The sequence below is a fragment of the Ranitomeya variabilis genome, chromosome 5 (genome assembly GCF_051348905.1).
Source record: "Ranitomeya variabilis isolate aRanVar5 chromosome 5, aRanVar5.hap1, whole genome shotgun sequence".
Classification (NCBI taxonomy): domain Eukaryota; kingdom Metazoa; phylum Chordata; class Amphibia; order Anura; family Dendrobatidae; genus Ranitomeya; species Ranitomeya variabilis.
The window spans coordinates 417,752,073-417,774,412 of record NC_135236.1 but is presented as its reverse complement, the minus strand read 5'-3'; the positions used below and the strand labels follow the sequence as shown (position 1 = coordinate 417,774,412).

Here is a 22,340-nt window from a genome sequence, read left to right as displayed (position 1 = left end):
CATAGTGAGAAGCGACTAAAACCACCCCCAGGCACTGACTGACAGCCGACTCAGCAGTGTATCAGTACAGAGCTGGCTGTCAGTCAGTGTGGGGGTGTGGTTACAGCCGACACTCACTATCTACTAAGAGGTGACAGCCCTATGACTGAAAACCAGAGTCTGTTGGGGGCAATAAAGTTAATTTAACTCTCGATAGCCAGGCTTTCAGTGCGACAGCCACTTGGTTCCAGAATGTTATTAAACTGAAGATTAACCTGCAGGTTAATAGCGTTTTTCAAATGACAGGTTGGTTCCCTTTAAGTTTTTTTTTAACACAACCTAGTATTTTGAGAATTAATAAATATTAATTTCTGTTTAAAAAAATTATAATTATCAAAAAATTTAAACATTTTACACTTATACTAAGGATTATGCTATGAAATACTTACCTAGGCAAACTTTTCCATTTTGACATAAAATGGGACAATGCTTTCTGATCTACTTTCTTATTCTTCTGCAAGAACAGAAAAAATAACATTACTGATGTATTTTTAAATAATAGATATGATATAGTTATTATTATGACAAGTACCATCATATTGTGATTGAGATTGAGCATTGGTCATTGGACAATGATGCTGTTCTTGACAAAGTCCAAACTTTACTTATGTGCTGATACATTGCATTATAACATTCTACTAACAGACCATTGTTGAGAGGGTGAGGTGGTCTCAAAGGAGATTTGTTCTGTCTTATTGTATAGATAAGTGTCAGAATATTAAATCCATTGGGCCATCAGCTTAGATCTCTTCCAAATCCTGAATCTATGAAGGCCAAGCTCTTCCAGCACTGCCCTCACAATCTCAACACGGATGATTTATAACACTACAATGTAGGTTCACAGCATACAAATCAAGGAAAATAATGCTGTGTCTAACATTTCCAGTAACTGAAATCTGAACCAGGCCACTATTTGAAGCTGCAGCCCACCAATTCTAGAAATCACAAATTCTGATTTGTCAGCAATACATGAATCAGACCCGCTCTGTTATTGCTGCAACATTTCAGAAAAAATATACCCGTATATACTCGAGTATAAGCCGACCCGAGTATAAGCCGAGACCCCTAATTTTGCCACAAAAAACTGGGAAAACTTAATGACTCGAGTATAAGCCTAGGGTGGGAAATGCAGCAGCTACTGGTAAATTTCAAAAGTAAAAATAAATACCAATAAAAGTAAAATTAATTGAGACATCAGTACGTTAAGTGTTTTTGAATATCCATATTGAATCAGGAGCCCCATATAATGCTCCATACAAAATACGCCCCATATAATGCTCCATACATAAAGTTCATGATGGGCCCCATAAGATGCTCCATATTAAAATATGCCCATATAATGCTACACAAAAGGTTAATGATCGCCCCTTAAGATGCTCCATAGAATATTATGCCCCATATAATGCTACACAAAGGTTGATGGCCCCATAGGATGCTCCATAGATTATGCCCCATATAATACTGCACAAAGGTTGATGGCTCCATAAGATGCTCCATAGATTATGCCCCATATGCTGCTGCTGCTGCTGCGATGAAAAAAAAAATGACATACTCACCTCTCGTCGCTCAGGCCTCCGGCACTTGCGATATTCACCTGTCCCTCTTCCACCACCGTGCATCGCTCCTTCTTCCGGCTCTCTGACTGATCAGGCAGAGGGCGGCGCACACACTAAACACGTCATTATGCCCTCTGACCTGAACGTCACAGCCAGAGGATGCGGAAGACGGAGCCCGGCGGTGGAACGGGGACAGGTGTATAATGTGTGGCTCACCCTCCCCCGTTATACTCACCCTCCCGGCGCGGTCCCTGCTTCTCCGTCGTCCCGGGCCGTCAGCTTGTTTCTGTGTTCAGTGGTCACTGGTACCGCTCATTAAAGTAATGAATATGCGCTCCACCCCTATGGGAGTGGAGTCGCGTCCATATTCATTACTTTAATGAGCGGTACCACGTGACCACTGAACACAGGAAGAGCTGCCGGCGCCTGGAGACCATCGCATCGGAGAAGCAGGGACTGCGCCGGGAGCAGGTGAGTATGATATGACAGCTGCCGCTCCCCCTCCCCCGCGACCCCCTGGGAATGACTCGAGTATAAGCCGAGAGGGGCACTTTCAGCCTAAAAAAATGGGCTGAAAATCTCGGCTTATACTCGAGTATATACGGTACTTTGAAATGACAGTTGTGGACAATGCAATTAGGATGACTAGTCCTATAAATAGGTCCCCAGCGTATTCCCCTGTCCTCCACAAGACCAACTTGCCCTCTCCCTATGTGTGTTTATAGGGGAAGACCAGTAAGTAAATTGGAGTGGGGCTGGAAGAAGCCACAGGGGACTTGTCTGTAAGACTAGTTGTCTTGAGGTACCTTCACACGAAACGACGCTGCAGCGATAGCGACAACGACGCCGATCACTGCAGCGTCGCTGTTTGGTCGCTGGAGAGCTGTCACACAGACCGCTCTCCAGCGACCAACGATGCCGAAGTCCCCGGGTAACCAGGGTAAACATCGGGTTGCTAAGCGCAGGGACGCGCTTAGTAACCCGATGTTTACCCTGGTTACCAGCGTAAAATGTAAAAAAAACAAACTACATACTTACATTCGCGTCCCCCGGCGTCCGCTTCCTGCACTGACTGACTGACTGAGCGCCGGCAGTAGCAGGGCTGTTATGATCCTAGTGGTAGAGGATCTCAGGAGTTCCAGCTAAGTCTGCAAACACAAAAACCAGCTCATAGGGAAGTGGTAACTTGGCTGACCGCATATCTGATCCTGGCACAACAACTAGAAGTAGCCGGGGAACGTACCTACGTTGATTCTAGACGTCTCGCACCAGCCGGAGAACTAACTAACCCTTTCAGAGAAAATAAGACCTACTTGCCTCCAGAGAAAAGACCCCAAAGTTATTATACAAGCCCCCAACAAATAATAACGGTGAGGTAAGAAGAAAAGACAAACGTAAGAATGAACTAGATTTAGCAAAGAGAGGCCCACTAATTAATAGCAGAAAATAGGAAGAGGACTTATGCGGTCAGCAAAAAACCCTATAAAAATATCCACGCTGAAGATCCAAGAACCCCCGCACCGACTAACGGTGTGGGGGGAGAATATCAGCCCCCTAGAGCTTCCAGCAAAAACAGAAATCACATTTTGAACAAGCTGGAACAAAATAAGAGCAAATGCAAAAGGACCAAAATAAGAAAGCAGAACTTAGCTTATCTTGCAAAACTCAGGGACCAGGAGTCAGGAGGAAAACAGACATAGACTGATAACATCGATTCCAGGCACTAGACTGAGTTTCCAGGAAGTCTAAATAGGAACACCCAAGGCCTAACGAACCAGGTGGGTACCAACCTGGGGAAGGATAATCCAAGTGCCATACCGCTAGTGACCACAAGAGGGAGCCAACAAATATAGTTCACAACAGTACCCCCCCTTTAAGGAGGGGTCACCGAACCCTCACCAGGACCACCAGGGCGATCAGGATGAGCAGCGTGAAAGGCACGAACCAAATCGGCCGCATGAACATCAGAGGTGGCCACCCAGGAATTATCCTCCTGACCATAGCCCTTCCATTTGACCAGATACTGAAGCCTCCGTCTAGAGAGACGAGAATCTAAGATCTTCTCCACCACGTACTTCAACTCGCCCTCAACCAACACCGGAGCAGGAGGCTCAACAGCAGGAACCATAGGCACAACGTACCGCCGCAACAAAGACCTATGGAACACATTGTGAATGGCAAACGACACAGGAAGATCCAAACGAAAAGACACCGGATTAAGGACTTCCAAAATTTTATAAGGACCAATAAAGCGAGGCTTAAACTTAGGAGAGGAAACCTTCAGAGGGACAAACCGAGAAGACAACCAAACCAAATCCCCAACACGAAGTCGGGCACCCACACCGCGGCGGCGCTTGGCAAAAAGCTGAGCCTTCTCCTGTGACAACTTTAAGTTGTCCACCACATGATTCCAAATCCGCTGCAACCTATCCACCACGGAATCCACCCCAGGACAGTCAGAAGGTTCAACATGACCCGAGGAAAAACGCGGATGAAAACCAGAGTTGCAGAAAAATGGCGAAACCAAAGTAGCGGAACTAGCCCGATTATTGAGGGCAAACTCAGCCAATGGCAAGAAGGTCACCCAATCATCCTGATCCGCAGAAACAAAACATCTCAAATAAGCCTCCAGCGTCTGATTAGTTCGCTCCGTTTGGCCATTAGTCTTAAGATGAAAGGCAGATGAAAATGACAAATCAATGCCCATCTTAGCACAAAAAGATCGCCAGAATCTGGACACAAACTGGGATCCTCTGTCAGACACGATATTCTCAGGAATGCCGTGCAAACGAACCACATTCTGAAAGAACAAAGGAACCAGATCGGAAGAGGAAGGCAACTTAGGCAAGGGCACCAAATGGACCATCTTGGAAAAACGATCACACACCACCCAGATGACAGACATTCCTTGAGACACCGGAAGATCTGAAATGAAATCCATGGAAATGTGCGTCCAAGGCCTCTTCGGGACGGGCAAGGGCAAAAGCAACCCGCTGGCACGAGAACAGCAAGGCTTAGCCCGAGCACAAATCCCACAGGACTGCACAAAAGAACGCACATCCCGCGACAGGGAAGGCCACCAAAAGGACCTAGCCACCAAATCTCTGGTACCAAAAATCCCAGGATGCCCTGCCAGCACCGAGGAATGAACCTCAGAGATAACTCTGCTGGTCCATTTATCAGGAACAAACAATCTATCAGGTGGGCAAGGGTCAGGTCTACCAGCCTGAAATCTCTGCAACACACGTCGCAAATCAGGAGAAATGGCCGACAAGATTACTCCCTCTTTAAGAATACCAACTGGCTCTGAGATGCCGGGAGAGTCAGGCACAAAGCTCCTAGAAAGAGCATCAGCCTTCACATTCTTTGAACCAGGCAGGTACGAGACCACAAAGTCAAAACGGGAGAAAAACAACGTCCAACGAGCCTGTCTAGGATTCAGGCGCTTAGCAGACTCGAGATACATCAGATTTTTGTGATCAGTCAAGACCACCACACGATGCTTAGCTCCCTCGAGCCAATGACGCCACTCCTCAAATGCCCACTTCATGGCCAATAACTCCCGATTACCAACATCATAGTTCCGCTCAGCAGGCGAAAATTTCCTAGAGAAAAAAGCACATGGTCTCATCACAGAGCAGCCAGGGCCTTTCTGCGACAAAACAGCTCCGGCACCGATCTCAGAAGCATCCACCTCAACCTGAAAGGGAAGTGAGACATCAGGCTGGCACAAAACAGGCGCCGAAGTAAACCGGCGCTTCAGCTCCCGAAAAGCCTCCACGGCTGCAGGAGCCCAATTAGCAACATCAGAACCTTTCTTGGTCATATCCGTCAAAGGTTTAACAACGCTAGAAAAATTAGCAATAAAACGACGGTAGAAATTAGCAAAACCCAAGAACTTCTGAAGACTCTTAACAGACGTGGGTTGAGTCCAATCATGAATAGCTCGGACCTTGACTGGGTCCATCTCCACAGTAGAAGGGGAGAAAATAAAACCCAAAAAGGAAACCTTCTGCACTCCAAAGAGACACTTTGAGCCCTTCACAAACAAAGCATTATCACGCAAAACCTGAAACACCATCCTGACCTGCTTTACATGAGAATCCCAATCATCAGAAAAAAAAGAGAATATCATCCAGATAAACAATCATAAATTTATCTAGATACTTCCGGAAGATGTCATGCATAAAGGACTGAAACACTGAAGGAGCATTAGAGAGCCCAAAAGGCATCACCAAGTACTCAAAATGACCTTCGGGCGTATTGAACGCAGTTTTCCATTCATCTCCCTGCTAAATGCGCACAAGGTTGTATGCACCATGAAGATCTATCTTGGTGAACCAACTGGCACCCTTAATCCGAGCAAACAAGTCCGACAATAGTGGCAAAGGATACTGAAATTTGACAGTGATATTATTCAGAAGCCGATAGTCAATACAAGGTCTCAAAGACCCGTCTTTCTTGGCCACAAAAAAGAATCCCGCACCAAGAGGGGAAGAAGATGGATGAATATGTCCCTTCTCCAATGACTCCTTTATATAAGAACGCATTGCGGCATGCTCAGGTACAGATAGATTAAATAATCGTCTCTTAGGAAATTTACTACCAGGAATCAAATCTATAGCGCAGTCACAGTCCCTATGAAGAGGAAGGGCACTGGACCTGGACTCACTGAATACATCCTGATAGTCCAATAAATACTCCGGAACTTCAGAACGAGTAGAAGAGGCAATAGAGACCGGCGGGGAATCGCAATGAATTCCCTGACAACCCCAACTTGACACAGACATAGCCTTCCAATCCAAAACTGGATTATGGGTCTGTAACCATGGCAGACCCAAAACGACCAAATCATGCATTTTATGCAGAACAAGAAAACGAATCACCTCCCGATGTTCAGGAGTCATGCACATGGTCACTTGTGTCCAATACTGCGGTTTATTCTCCGCCAATGGCGTAGCATCAATTCCTCTAAGAGGAATAGGATTTTCCAAAGGCTCCAGGACAAAACCACAGCGCTTGGCAAACGACAAGTCCATAAGACTCAGGGCAGCACCAGAATCCACAAATGCCATAACAGGGTAGGAAGACAATGAGCAAATTAAAGTCACAGACAAAATAAACTTAGGCTGCAAATTACCAATGGCGACAGGACTAACAACCTTTGTTAGGCGTTTAGAGCATGCTGAGATAACATGTGTAGAGTCACCGCAGTAAAAACACAACCCATTCTGACGTCTATGATTTTGTCGTTCAGTTTTAGTCTGAATTCTATCACATTGCATTGAGTCAGGTGTCCGTTCAGACAATACTGCCAGAGAATTAGCAGATTTGCGCTCCCGCAAACGCCGATCAATCTGAATGGCAAGAGTCATAGAATCATTCAGACTTGTAGGGATGGGAAACCCCACCATCACATTCTTAATGGCCTCAGAAAGGCCATCTCTGAAATTTGCGGCCAGAGCACACTCATTCCATTGAGTAAGCACGGATCATTTCCGAAATTTTTGGCAATACACTTCAGCTTCATCCTGGCCCTGAGAGATAGCCAGCAACGCTTTTTCTGCCTGAATTTCAAGATTAGGCTCCTCATAAAGCAATCCGAGCGCCAGAAAAAACACATCAATATTTGCCAATGCAGGATCTCCTGGCGCCAATGAGAAGGCCCAATCCTGAGGGTCGCCACGCAAGAAGGAGATAACAATTTTAACTTGCTGAGCTGAGTCTCCAGACGAACGAGGTCTCAAAGATAGAAACAATTTACAATTATTCCTAAAATTCCTAAATTTAAATCGATCTCCAGAGAACAGCTCAGGAATAGGTATCTTAGGCTCTGACATAGGACTACAAGTAACAAAATCCTGAATGCCCTGCACTCGTGCAGCAAGCTGATCCACACTAGTAATCAGAGTCTGAAATTCATGTCTGCAGCAGGGCTTCAAGCCACTCAGAGAAAAAGGGGAAGGAGAAAAAAAAACCTCAGAACTTTTTTTTCTTTTAATCCCGCTTCAGCAATGCATTAAATATTCTCTTTTTGGCCTGGAATACTGTTATGATCCTAGTGGTAGAGGATCTCAGGAGTTCCAGCTAAGTCCGCAAACACAAAAACCAGCTCATAGGGAAGTGGTAACTTGGCTGACCGCATATCTGATCCTGGCACAACAACTAGAAGTAGCCGGGGAACGTACCTACGTTGATTCTAGACATCTCGCACCAGCCGGAGAACTAACTAACCCTTTCAGAGAAAATAAGACCTCACTTGCCTCCAGAGAAAAGACCCCAAAGTTATTATGCAAGCCCCCAACAAATAATAACGGTGAGGTAAGAAGAAAAGACAAACGTAAGAATGAACTAGATTTAGCAAAGAGAGGCCCACTAATTAATAGCAGAAAATAGGAAGAGGACTTATGCGGTCAGCAAAAAACCCTATAAAAATATCCACGCTGAAGATCCAAGAACCCCCGCACCGACTAACGGTGTGGGGGGAGAATATCAGCCCCCTAGAGCTTCCAGCAAAAACAGAAATCACATTTTGAACAAGCTGGAACAAAATAAGAGCAAATGCAAAAGGACCAAAATAAGAAAGCAGAACTTAGCTTATCTTGCAAAACTCAGGGACCAGGAGTCAGGAGGAAAACAGACATAGACTGATAACATCGATTCCAGGCACTAGACTGAGTTTCCAGGAAGTCTAAATAGGAACACCCAAGGCCTAACGAACCAGGTGGGTACCAACCTGGGGAAGGATAATCCAAGTGCCATACCACTAGTGACCACAAGAGGGAGCCAACAAATATAGTTCACAACACAGGGCATAGCGGTGACGTCACCGCTGTGCTGTGCTTTCACTTTCACTTTGCGGCGCCCAGTCAGTGTGGGAAGCAGACGGCGGGGGATGCGAATGTAAGTATGTACTGTTTTGTTTTTTTTACATTTTACACTGGTAACCAGGGTAAACATCGGGTTACTAAGCGCGGCCCTGCGCTTAGTAACCCGATGTTTACCCTAGTTACCAGTGTAAAATATCGCTGGTATCGTTGCTTTTGCTGTCAAACACAACGATACACGGCGATCGGACGACCAAATAAAGTTCTGAACTTTATTCAGCGACCAGCGACATCACAGCAGGATCCTGATCGCTGCTGCGTGTCAAACTAAACGATATCGCTAGCCAGGACGCTGCAACGTCACAGATCGCTAGCGATATCGTTATAAAGTCGCTTCGTGTGAAGGTACCTTTAGTTGTATTGTCCTTGGGCTGCCATTTCAGAGTGCTACATACATGGCTGAAATAACGGACAGGGTCTCTGATTCATGTTGTCTGTGGTTCAGGCACCATGATTCAGCAGACATGATCCCTTTTAAATACTATATGGTACATATTTGTTTCATAGCACTATGTGGATGTATAGAATGAAAAAATTCATCAGTATACCTAAAGTGAGAAAGTATAATAGATAATTATTAGATTATTAATATTAACTTATGTGATAATTTGCTAGTATCAGAAAATAGCTAACTATTACTTTAGTAATAGATAGTTAAAGGGGGTAGGTATTAACTTACTGATCTCTGGTCGCCTTACTGCAATTAGCAGGTAATAACTTGGTGATATCTAGTGGTCCCTTTGCTGAAACCCCCACAGTCCCAAAATGGGGGCTCTGTAGTGAAGTGTTGAATGGAATGATAGCTGCCCTAGCACAGGACCGATTCACTAAATGTCTATGGAAGTGCCAGAGATAGCCAAATAGTAATCTATTTTTACTCCTATCTATAGACAAAAAAATGGAACAATTGTGTGACCATCCCTTCAGTCTAAAGGCCCCATCTCACATAGCGAGATCGCTAGCGAGACGCAACAGCGACCTCCATAGCGATCTCGCTATGTGTGACACGTACCAGCGATCAGGCCCCTGCTGCGAGATCGCTGGTCGTGTCGGAATGGCCTGGACCTTTTTTTGGTCGTTGAGGCCCCGCTGACATCGCTGAATCGGTGTGTGTGACACCGATCCAGCGATGTCTTCACTGGTAACCAGGGTAAACATCGGGTTACTAAGCGCAGGGCCGCGCTTAGTAACCCGATGTTTACCCTGGTTACCAGCGTAAATGTAAAAAAAAACAAACAGTACATACTCACCATCTGTTGCCCGTCAGGTCCCTTGGCGTCTGCTTCCTGCTCTGACTGAGCCGCCGTAAAGTGAGAGCACAGCAGTTTTACATTTACGCTGGTAACCAGGGTAAACATCGGGTTACTAAGCGCGGCCCTGCGCTTAGTAACCCGATGTTTACCCTGGTTACCCGGGTGCTGCAGGGGGACTTCGGCATCGTTGAAGACAGTTTCAACGATGCCGAAGTCGTTCCCCTGATCGTTGGTCGCTGGAGAGAGCTGTCTGTGTGACAGCTCCCCAGCGACCACACAGCGACGCTGCAGCGATCAGCATCGTTGTCTGTATCGCTGCAGCGTCGCTGTGTGAGACGGGGCCTTAAAGAAGCATTGCAGAGTCCCATTGTCGGGATTAGTGGTATCCTCAACAATCAACAAGATATCACCTATCTTTTGAATAGATGATAACATTCTGTCACTGGAAAACCCTTTAAGGATACATTCATTCAATAAGTATTTGGTGAGTTTTGGATGTTGGCGAGTTCCTGAAACATTTCTGCACCTATTGTGTGAATTAAGTTATCTGCCTTTTTTATTGCATTTTTTAACGTGTGTTTTTGTTTTGGCGCTTTTGGTATACCTTAATTTTTTTTATGAAAAAAACCCTATACCAATTTAAAATAAACCTAATACAAAATCTGCAAATATTGCATGAGAGTTCATCCCCAGCTAATTGCAGAGTACGTTAATCAATGAACACGCGCTGCGGTATTGCTTTCTCCTAGAGCACACACAAAATGTGACTATTTACTATAAAGGATATGTAGTATAATCAAGCTGTAAACCAACAGAACTAACGTCATTGTAAGCCTCACAGATTACATGCATACTATATAGTTCACTGCTGAAAATGAGTTTCCAAGCCACACAGTTCAGCTTGATAAATGTTGGATTTTACCTGTTTAAGCAGCTTTACAATACATAATTCTTTCCTAATTTGTGCCTTGAAAATGTCAAAAAAATGACCTTCTCCAATCATGAAATCCTTATGGAAGTTATGAGTTGCTTCTGTAATCTCTTTAACACTCATACATGATACGGCATTTATCTCTATGGAAAAATAAAGGCATAATATATTGTTTCCCATCATGAGTTAATTATATTACTGTCAAATTGGTATAATGATTAGTCAGAAAATAATATCAGATGGTTGAATCAAATGATATATAAGAAAGTACATAGTCTGTGGAGATAAAAAATCCTCTAAATACCAGGTGACCCACTACCACCAATATATTGCTTACTTACTTATCCTTTTATCTGAAGCCTATTGCCTTATATGAGGTACCAGCTCATTTCCAGCGTATCTTTACTACAACTCTAACTTGCAAGTTAAGAAAGAACCGGGCTCAGGTCAAAATGTTAAGAAATAACTTGGAAAATATTTTTTTCATTCTTTTTCATTTATCACTGTGGTGAACTTTTGTGCAAAATAAGAAACATGCATATTTGGAAAGAACCCCTACGAGTGCGGCTGTATACTATATGCTTTAGTACCTGGGATTGATTCGAGTCTGGCCAGCACCGCTACCCATTTCTGAGTGCGCATCTTTACTACTATTCAAGGAGGAATTGGGCAGGAAGCCAAGAATGGCTATCTGCAGCTAAGCTGCGATTCTCTATTGCCAGCAGCGAAGTAACAGGAACGCTCCCTGCCTGTATGCTGCAAATGGTGGCGAATAAACTACTATAGTGAGGGCAATCTGGCCATGCACCCTTGAATCCTCAGGTGGTAGCCAAGATTGCTCCCAACATAACCTAAACTATGAATCCCCTTCACTGCTCCATCAGGTTCAATTAATTTCTGTACGTTGTTTTTCATCTTTGCTAGGATCCCTGAGGTATGTAAAGCATTAACTTTGTTATAAATGCATGAGCAAATTCAATATAAGCATTCCCATAGCCAACTTTCCCAGAATCTACATAGCAGATACCCATTGTGTGGAGAAACCTATTAAGGAAATTTACATTTTCTAAATACTGGCTGAACTACCTGTCCAAAGCCTTAGGATACAATATGAGTTCAGGCACATTTGTCCTTTTGTCCAGCCCCTGGGCAGATTCCTGGGTGCCACTGTGTTTGGCCTGGGCATGGCAGTGGTCAGGCCGCCGGCTGGCCAAACACCGGCTGCTGGTCCTTTAATTACTCTTCATACTGCATGCACGCAGCGTTTACTAAACACTGCGACGCGTGGAATTACATCCTGCCTCAGGACGTACTTTGTGGGCAGAGTCAGCATGCTCTGTGCTCCTGTCCCACCAACAGCAGAGGCAAACCCGACCCTCCTGTGATGCATATGCCCCATCGTCTACTGTGATGGATGTGCACCAACCCCAGCTACTGCTGTGCTGTATGTGCCACAGACTCTCCTGTGATGGAAATGCCCGTCATCTCTTGTGATGTACATGTATGCATCCAGCGTCTCCTGTGATGTACAAGCGCCAGCATCTTCTGTGATGTATATGCCCCCAGTATCTCCTGTGATTTATATTACCCAACTTTCCTGTGATGTATATTGCCCCAATCTCTCCTGTGATGTATATGCCCCAGCATCTCCTGTGATGTATGTGCCTCAGCCCCTCATATGATGTATGTGCTTCCAGCGTTTCCCGTGATGTATATGCCCCCAGCAATTTTGTGATGTATGTGCCCCAGTATCTCACGTCATGCATGTGCCCCGTCGTCTCCTGTGATGTATGTGCCCCCAGAGTCACCTGTGATGTACGTGCCTTGGCATCTCATGTGATGTAGGTGCCCCAGAGTCTCCTGTGATGTATGTGCCCTGGCATCTCATGTGATGTATGTGCCCCCAGCTTCTCCTGTGATGTATATTTCCCAGTCTCTCCTGTGATATTTGTGCCCCAGCCCCTCCTGTGATGTATGTGCCCAGCAAATCATGTGATGTATGTGCCCGTAGCATCTCCTCTGATGTATGTGCCGCAGTGTCTCCTATGATGTATGTACGCCAGCATCTCTTGTGAGGTATGCGCCCCCAGCCCCTCCTGAGGTGTATATGCCCCCATTGTCTTCTGTGATGTATCAGCCCCTCCTGTAATGTACATATCCTGTGATGTATATGCCCCAGCATCTCCTGTGATGTATGTGAACCCAGCGTCTCCTGTGAGGAATGTGCACCCAACATCTCCTATGATATATCTACCCACAGCCCCTCCTGTAATGTATATAACCCAGCGTCTCCTGCGATGTTCGTGCCCCAGTGTCTCATGTGATATGTGCCCCAAGAATCTCCTGTCATGTACAGTGCCTTGCGAAAATATTCGGCTCCCTGGAACTTTTCAACCTTTTCCCACATATCATGCTTCAAACATAAAGATACCAAATGTAAATTTTTGGTGAAGAATCAACAACAAGTGGAACACAATTGTGACATTGACCGAAATTTATTGGTTATTTTAAATTTTTGTGGAAATTCAAAAACTGAAAAGTGGGGCATGCAATATTATTCTGCCCCTTTAACTTAATAATTTGTTGCGCCAGCTTTTGCTGTGATTACAGCTGCAAGTCGCTTGGGGTATGCCTCTATCAGTTTTGTACATCGAGAGACTGAAATTGTTGTCCATTCTTCCTTGGAAAACAGCTCGAGCTCAGTTAGGTTTGATAGAGATTGTTTGTGAACAGCAGTTTTCAGCTCTTTCCACAGATTCTCGATTGGATTGAGGTCTGGACTTTGACTTGGCCATTCTAACACCTGGATACGTTTATTTGTGAACCATTCCATTGTAGATTTTGCTTTATGTTTCGGATCATTGTCTTGTTGGAAGACAAATCTTCATCCCAGTCTCAGGTTTTTTGCAGACTCAAACAGGTTTTCTTCAAGAATGGTCCTGTATTTGGCTCCATCCATCTTCTCATCAATTTTAACCATCTTCCCTGTCCCTTCTGAAGAAAAGCATGATGATGCTGCCACCACGTTTGACAGTGGGGATGGTGTGTTCAGGGTGATGAGCTGTGTTGCCTTTACACCAAACATATCGTTTGGCATTGTTGCCAAAAAGTTTGATTTTGGTTTCATCTGACCAGAGCACCTTCTTCCACATGTTTGGTGTGTCTCCCAGGTGGCTTGTTGCAAACTTTAAACGACACTTTTTATGGATATTTTTGAGAAATGGCTTTTTTCTTGCCACTCTTCCATAAAGGCCAGATTTGTGCAGTGTACGACTGATTGTTGTCTTATGGACAGACTGTCCCACCTCAGCTGTAGATCTCTGCAGTTCATCCAGAGTGATCATGGGCCTCTTGGCTGCATCTCTAATCTCCTTCGCCTTGTTTGAAATGAAAGTTTAGAAGGACAGCTGGGTCTTGGTAGATTTGCAGTGGTATGATACTCCTTCCATTTCAATATGATCGCTTGCATAGTGCTCTTTGGGATGTTTAAAGTTTTGGAAATCATTTTGTATCCAAATCCGGCTTTAAACTTCTCCACAACAGTATCATGAACCAGCCTGTTGTGTTCCTTGGTCTTCATGATGCTCTCTGTGCTTCAAATAGAACTCTGAGACTATTACAGAGCAGGTGCAGTTATACAGAGACTTGATTACACACAGGTGGATTATAATTATCATCATTAGGCATTTAGGACAACATTGGATCATTCAGAGATCCACAATGAACTTCTGGAGTGAGTTTGCTGCACTTAAAGTAAAGGGGCTGAATAATATTGCACGCCCCACTTTTCAGTTTTTGAATTTCCACAAAAATTTAAAATAAACAATAAATTTCGTTCAACTTCACAATTGTGTTCCCCTTGTTGTTGATTCTTCACCAAAAATTTACATTTGGTATCTTTATGTTTGAAGCATGATATGTGGGAAAAGGTTGAAAAGTTCCAGGGAGCCAAATACTTTCGCAAGGCACTGTATGTGCTCCCAGCGTCTTCTGTGATATATATGCCCCCAGCATCTCCTGTGAGTAGCATTTCATCAATATTACTTAACATCACAGCCGCACTAAAGAGAGGCAGTTCCAGACATCACATTAGGTGTGAGTTAACTAAATGTTTGACCAAAGATGTCAGGATAAATTTCAAAGTGATAATTTTGTATAGCCCCCGAGTGATGGTCTAAATATCCAAATAGCACCATGTATTAAAAAGGTTCTCCACCCCTGGTCTACATAATCAATGATCTGATGTGAAACAAAGAACTTGGGACACATTCAATGTTTATGGTTTGAGTTTGAACTGTGAATATTGGACCAGCTGCGAGTTACTGATTCAAACTCATCAGTCTCATATGCATATATGAGGATGATGAGTTTGAGTCAGGAGACCAAGGCTGGTCCAAAATTCACAGTCTATGGTTGCACATACTTGGACAGTAAATGTTGGACATGTGAAACCAACTTTAAAGTGGTATTCTTAAGTTGTCTCTTGAACAACTCAGAGCAATAAAATCTCTCTAAATTCCGGTTGCTTGGGGGAAGGCAGGTCCTGCTGCTTGAGTGACAGTTTTTATTAGGAGCGCCATCCTGCTTAAACGCATTAACATCTGTCAGTGTTCCGAGTCTACACTGCTATCATATTTCAGAGATAACAGTGCATTTGAACAAGCACATAACTGGGGAAGTGAGGGATGTGATTTGGAGAACTACTCTGGACACTGCTGATGCTGGGTGTCAGTGGATTGTGATCATGCAGGACTGATAAGAACTCTGTCAAAAAAATTGAGAGGGAGGGGGAAAGAAAAGAGCAGATAACTGCTATATAGAAAGTAATAAACTGGAGAGAGATGACTGGTATGTTAGGTGTTCGCTCCTTGACTGAAATGTAATTACTGCTCACACTCCAAGCTCTGGTGGCCAAACTGCATGGAAACAAGCTGTACACTCTGTAAGACAAAAGTTCTCTTTGCAGGAAAATTACAGCAGTTTCAAAAGCAAGTCAACTGCAAACTTGCCTATTTTCATGTTGTTTAATAAATAAAGCTATTTAACAACATGAAAATTCACCTTTCACATGTTTTAACTATTTTAGAATTAAATGCCATGATGAAAGTTTATATACCGTTGAATATGGTAATTGCTCTTTGATGTCCCATTTCCTGAAGAACTTTCAATAAGTCACCAACAGTCTTATTTTTGTGTGCCCAGCTCCAAAGCAGTTCCTTTGTTCTGCTTTTACCTTGTTCAGCACACTTCTCAATTTTACGGAAGTCCATCCAATCTGAAGAGAGGCGCTCAGCTAGAAAAATGATTGTAAAAGTATAGTCAGACTATACCAATAATACAATATAAGCATAAATAGTTGCAATTTTAGCAGTCTGTATGTGAAAGGACAAGACTCGATCTACCATCACAGTTATGTCAATTGAAATTAACCACTGGAAAGATAAATATATGCATAACACTAACTAAAGGATTATCTACAAAATAAATTACATTAATGAAGCTGTCTTTTGAATAATATACCAACACTATGCAACAGCACTCTGCAATTACTGATTACATGAATTCCACTATAGCTATGCAGGAAAAAAATGAGAGGTAATTAAAGTAGTTAAGATTCTCTGAATAAAAAATTTATAAGCCATCCATCAATGACAAGGTGATCTCATGGATAGACCCTATTTCTACTGATTCACCTCTACCTGCCTAACCAGATCAGAAATGTACCAGTGAAGAGATAGAACCCAGTATAGCCCTAGTTAAAACCTGTCTGAAGAAGATGGGTGGGTAAGAGTGCATGGCCTAAGGGGGCAGTCACAATCCTTAATGCACAAAATAGAAAAATATAGGATAAGGCCAGCTATCCTCTATTAAATTAATGTGCAAGTGCATGTATGCCATGACCAATATACATACATACATACATATATACTGTATACTATGTAAAGGCATTAGTGACTCCATGAATTCTACTATTGATCATCCACCAGAGACAAGGTGACCGAATGGTTGGTCACTAACTCTAGACACTCACTTTTCTATTAGACCACCCATCTCTCCAGTTCATCTGAACAGTATCATGTAAACGTTTGGTGGGCACCCCTGTTCTGGTGAACAGATAAGCAAGTTGAAGATGAAATTATCTCTAAAAGGCCTCTGTAATGACGCTGCCTGGTGTCGTAGAGAGGCAGCTTAAGGGGGCGCTAGCGGGAGCGCAGGGAGAGGGAGGAATAAGGCACGCAGTGCACACAGGACCTGAACTAGGCAGGTCACTTGATCACTGCAGGGGCGATGGGGGCGGAGCTGCTGCACAAGAACGGAGGGTCTCCCTAAAAATGCAGAACGCAGGGTACTAAGACAGAGACGTAGTCAAGGGACAAGCCGAGGGTCAGGAGCCAGATGGGAGTGAGGTACCAAGGGGCAAAACAGCAGATTAGTCACAGACAAGCCAAGGGGTCAGTGTTACGAAACTGCAGCACAGAACTAGGAGAGATGGGGGAAAGCTGACCCTGCACTTAGACTAGGATGAAACCCTACGATAGAGTGGGCGACCCATTCCTTGCGAATAGACCCACCTATGATCCTAGTCTAAACTCAGCGAAGACCTATAGATAAGGGGAAGGAGATCCCTAAAAGATCTAAGGACTGGGTACAAAAAACAGGTCACCTCCTAATAGGAAATGCAGAGATGGCTGCAGAAACAAACTGAAAACAGAAACAAAAGATAGCAGAACCAGAGATCCCAGAACTGCAAAATATCAAACACAGAAAGCTGTCTAAGCAACTAGCCAGAACTCTAGCGGATTAACACTGTTGTTCAGCAAGGAATGGGAGGCAGGTGCTGGGTAATAAAGGGTGATACAATCACCTGACCAAGACAACCCAGCACCAGGGGAAAAAGACCAGCAGCCAGAAAACCACAACAAGATGACGGATGGTCAAAACAAAACAAATTCTAACAGTCAGAAAGCCAGGACAGACAGAGAAGTACCAAGCAGAAAACAGGGCAGTAGTCAGGGGGCAAACCAGGTCATAAACAGCAAGGCACACATGCACAGAGGCACGATTACAGACGAATAACCTGGGTCAGCTATCTCAGACCGAGTAGACGGAAGTATAACCGACTCAGAACCTAGGAACTACCAGCATTAAATAGCCGCCCTAGAACCATCTTTTACACTTTAAAAATACAAAAAGGAAAATGGGCCGATGCAAAAGTTTGGGCCACCTTTAAGGTTAGTACCTAGTGGCATCCATTTTTAAAAATATCACATTTGTAAACACTTTTTGTAGCCAGCCAAGAGTCTCAATTCTTGTTTGAGGGATTTTCACCTATTCTTCTTTGCAAAATTCTTCCAGTTCTGTGAGACTCCTGGGTCGTCTTGCATGCACTGCTATTTTGAGTTCTAGCCACAGATTTTCAATGATGCTCAGATCAGGGACCTGTGAGGGCCACTGTAAACCCTCAGCTTGCAGATTTTGAGGTAGTCTATTGTGGATTTTGACGTGTGTGTGCATTTGTAGAAGCCATCCTCTTTTCAACTTCAGCTTTTTATAACAGATGGTGTTATGTTTGCATCAAGAATTTGTTGAAATTTCATTGAATCCATTCTTCCCTCTACCCGTGAAATGTTCCTCATGCCATTGGCTGCAACAGAACCCCAAACCATGTTTGATCCACTCCCATGCTTAATGGTTGGCAAGATGTTCTTTTCCTGAAATTCTGTGCCCTTTTTTTTTCTCCACACATACCTTTGATCATCGTGGCCAAAGAGTTCTATTTTAATCTCATTGGGTCAAAGGACTTATTTCCAAAATGCATCAGGCTTGTTTAGATGTTCTTTTGCATACTTCTGATGCTGAATTTTATGTTGAGGGCACAGGAGAGGTTTTCTTCTGATGACTCTTCCATGAATGCCATATTTGTGCAGGTGTCTCTGAACAGTAGCACAATGTACCACAACTCCAGAGTCTGCTAAATCTTTCTGAAGGTCCTTTGCAGTCAAGTGGGGGTTCTGATTTGCCATGACATGATTAAGATCACATAGATCGAAACGCATTGTCTATCCTCATGACTGCATCCACCTTTGAGAAAGGATTTTAATCACGCTATATTTATAAGCTCCAATAAAGCATTTAAAGATTTTAGAAGCTGGAGTTTACACCTTTTCTTCATGTTCTGATTTGCCCCTGTAGCAATCCTACTAGCAGCTCTCACATAAATTTTGCTTGGTTTTGCAGACCTTATCTTGACCTCCACTGTTCCTGTTAACTGTAATTTCTTAATTACATTTTGAACCGAGGAAAGGGCAACTTGAAAGCGCTTTGCTATCTTCTTATAGCATTCTCCCGCTTTGTGGGCTTCTACCATTTTCATTTTCAGGGTGCTAGACAGCTGCTTAGACCAATCCATGGCTGCTGTTTTTTTGGCACAAGGTTAGAGGATGCAGGGTTTTTATAAATCTGATAACAGGCTAAATAAGGTCTGAAACCTTGGTCAAAGTTATCTGAGCACACAAATCTCCAAGGGTGTCCAGCCTTTTGCATCAGCCCATTTTCCTTTTGTAATTTTTAAAATGTTTTTGTTTTTTTGCCTAAAATACAAAGGAAATGTGTCATCTTTAATTTTAGGCCTTTTAGAGATAATTTAACCTTCAACTTGCTTAACTGTTCACAATAACAGTAATTTTGACCAAGGGTCCCCAAGCTTTTACATGCCACTGTACAGTACAGACCAAGAGTTTGGACACACCTTCTCATTTAAAGATTTTTCTATATTTTCATGACTATGAAAATTGTACATTCACACTGAAGGCATCAAAACCATGAATTAACACATGTGGAATTATATACTTAACAAAAAAGTGTGAGACAACTGAAATTATCTACTATATAATTGTCTAAGGGTCACTTCCGTCTGTCTGTCTGTCTTTCTGTCTGTCACGGATATTCATTGGTCGCGGCCTCTGTCTGTCATGGAAATCCAAGTCGCTGATTGGTCGCGGCAAAACGGCCACGACCAATCAGCAACGGGCACAGTCCGGCGGCAAAATGGCAGCTCCTTACTCCCCGCAGTCAGTGCCCGCTCCATACTCCCCTCCACTCAGCGCTCACGCAGGGTTAATGGCAGCGGTAACAGACCGCGCTATGCCGCGGTGTAACGCACTCCATTACCGCTGCTATTAACCCTGTGTGACCAACTTTTTACTATTGATGCTGCCTATGTGGCATCAATAGTAAAAAGATCTAATGTTAAAAATAATAAAAAATTGTTATATACTCACCGTCCGTCGGCCCCCGGGTCAGGAACAGGCCTTTCCCGCTCCTCGCGACACTCCGGTGACCGCTCTTGGGACCGGAGCGCGTGAGGAGCATCGGTAACCGCTTCGCCTGCATCCGGGGGCCAACGGAAGGTGAGTATATAACTATTTTTTATTTTAATTCTTTTTTTTTTTTAACAGGGATATGATGCCCACATTGCTATATACTGTGTGGGCTGTGCAATATACTATGTGGGCTGTGCTATATACTGCGTGGCTGTGCAATATACTATGTGGGCTGGGCAATATATTACGTGGCTGTGCAATATACTACGTGGGCTGTGCAATATACTACGTGGCTGAGCAATATACTACGTGGGCTGTGCAATGTACTACGTGGGCTGTGCAATATACTGCGTGGGCTGTGCAATATACTACGTGGGCTGTGCAGTGTACTACATGGGCTGTGCAATGTACTGCATGGGCTGTGCAATATACGTGGGCTGTGCAATATACTACGTGGCCTGTGTTATGCACTACGTGGCCTGTTATACACTACGTGGCCTGTGTTATACACTACGTGGGCTGTGTTATACACTATGTGGCCTGTGTTATACACTACGTGGGCTGTTATACACTACGTGGCCTGTGTTATATACTGCATGCGTGGGCTGTTATATACTACGTGAACTGTTATATGCTACGTGGGCTGTTATAAACTACGTGGCTGTTATATGCTATGTGGGCTGTTATACACTCCGTGGGCTGTGCTATATACTACGTGGCTGTGCTATATACTCCGTGGGCTGTGTTATATATTACGTGGCTGTGCTATATACTACGTGTCTGTGCAATATACTACGTGGCTGTGCAATATACTACGTGGCTGTGCTATTTACTACGTGGGCTGTGCTATATACTACGTGGCTGTGCTATATACTACGTGGCTGTGCTATTTACTACGTGGGCTGTTATATACTACATGGCCGGCGGCGAACAATCAGCGACAGGTGCAGTACGGCCGCGAATTGGCGCGGGATTTGAACCACGCTTCGCTAATTGGACGCGGCCGGCAGAATCCTGTGTACTCAATGTATTATTCTAAAATCTTCATAAATAAACTACATACATATTCTAGAATACCCGATGCGTTAGAATCGGGCTATCATCTAGTGTCTTCTATATATATTCTATATATTATATTCTTCTATTCGAAGGCCAAGAGTCACCTCTGCTGAAAACTCTCATGCCTGCCATTATGATACTACTTTGAACATTAGCCTATGTCCATTGATCACAGGAGACTGTGATGTTCCTATATACGCTAATACTATGGTATTGCAATACATAGAATGAGCTATCAGAAGTTTGCAGTTTCAAGGGGCTAAAAAAATAAGGTTTTAGATATATAGAAAATATTTAAAAATTATATAGAAATTTTAGACACTCCCACTTTCCCCCCCATTAAAAATAAACAATAAAAATAAACATATTTGATATCACTGTGTCCACAAAAGTTCAATCTATCAAGATATAAAATTAATTAACCCAATCGGTAAATACCGTAGAGAGAAAAAAAAATCTAAACCCACATATTGTGTTTATTTTCATCGCCCAAAAAAATGCAATAAGGAGCAAGTCTGAAAAATGAAAATGGCAACAACAGCAATTTTTTTTCTGTTCCAAATTTTCTTTCACAAAGTAAATAAAAAAAACAAACTACCGTATTCATATTTAGTATCAACGTTATTGTTAGTGACATGGAGTGTCATGCTGCAGTCATGTTTACTGTTCATAGCTTGAATACCACCTGCTCATTGACCGACACAAGCATTGCAGGCATCAGGAACTTTGGGTTTATTTTTAGTTTTTCTTAAAAAACCACACAGCAGAACGGGTATAACAGCACTGTTTCTAACATTTAACGACTCCATAAATGAGGAATAGGAGACAGACAGATAATTATTTATTATTTTAGACTTACCTAAACCTTTCCATCCTAAACCTCCATCACTGCAGTCCATGAGTTCACATAAATGTTCCATAATTATAGGAGGAACTTCAAAAAGAGAGGTATTTAGCCCAAGTGACATCTCCGCCATTGTATAGGTATACTGATCATCAAATCATGAACTGTGCTAACTTCTTATGTCTTAAGCTGAAATACATCGATATAATGCTGGAATTTCCCAGTCTCCACCCCACAGCTGAATGGTTAGCTAAGCAAGGAAATCCTGCAGTTGCACAAGTTCTGTGTGTTCAGAGCTCATAAAACAGCTAAGATCCTCTGGTGGGATTTCTTATACCTTGAGGGTATTCTCACTATTCCAGTTATTGTGAATAACTGCTGGGATCCGCACTGGGAAAGGGCAGTGATACAAAAGAAAAACATATCAGCTGCAGCCTTTAAACGCTAT

The 22,340-nt window shown here is 43.4% G+C and overlaps 1 protein-coding gene across 2 annotated transcripts in view; it reads right to left on the bottom strand.

Annotated features, from left to right (window-relative positions):
- The window catches only part of IRAK3 (interleukin 1 receptor associated kinase 3), a 48,702-nt gene extending 26,658 nt beyond the window's left edge, over positions 1-22,044 (bottom strand). The window contains exons 1-4 of one of the 2 annotated variants that reach the window (XM_077265216.1): positions 21,908-22,044; positions 15,783-15,959; positions 10,658-10,809; positions 429-493 (exon numbers count right to left, since the gene is read on the bottom strand). In XM_077265216.1, coding sequence (XP_077121331.1) covers positions 429-493; positions 10,658-10,809; positions 15,783-15,959; positions 21,908-22,025 — 512 coding nt within the window. In that variant the 5' untranslated portion in view covers positions 22,026-22,044. The remainder of the gene's footprint in view (positions 1-428; positions 494-10,657; positions 10,810-15,782; positions 15,960-21,907) is intronic. The other variant, XM_077265217.1, reaches the window with a different exon arrangement.
- Between the last annotated feature and the right edge of the window lie 296 nt (positions 22,045-22,340).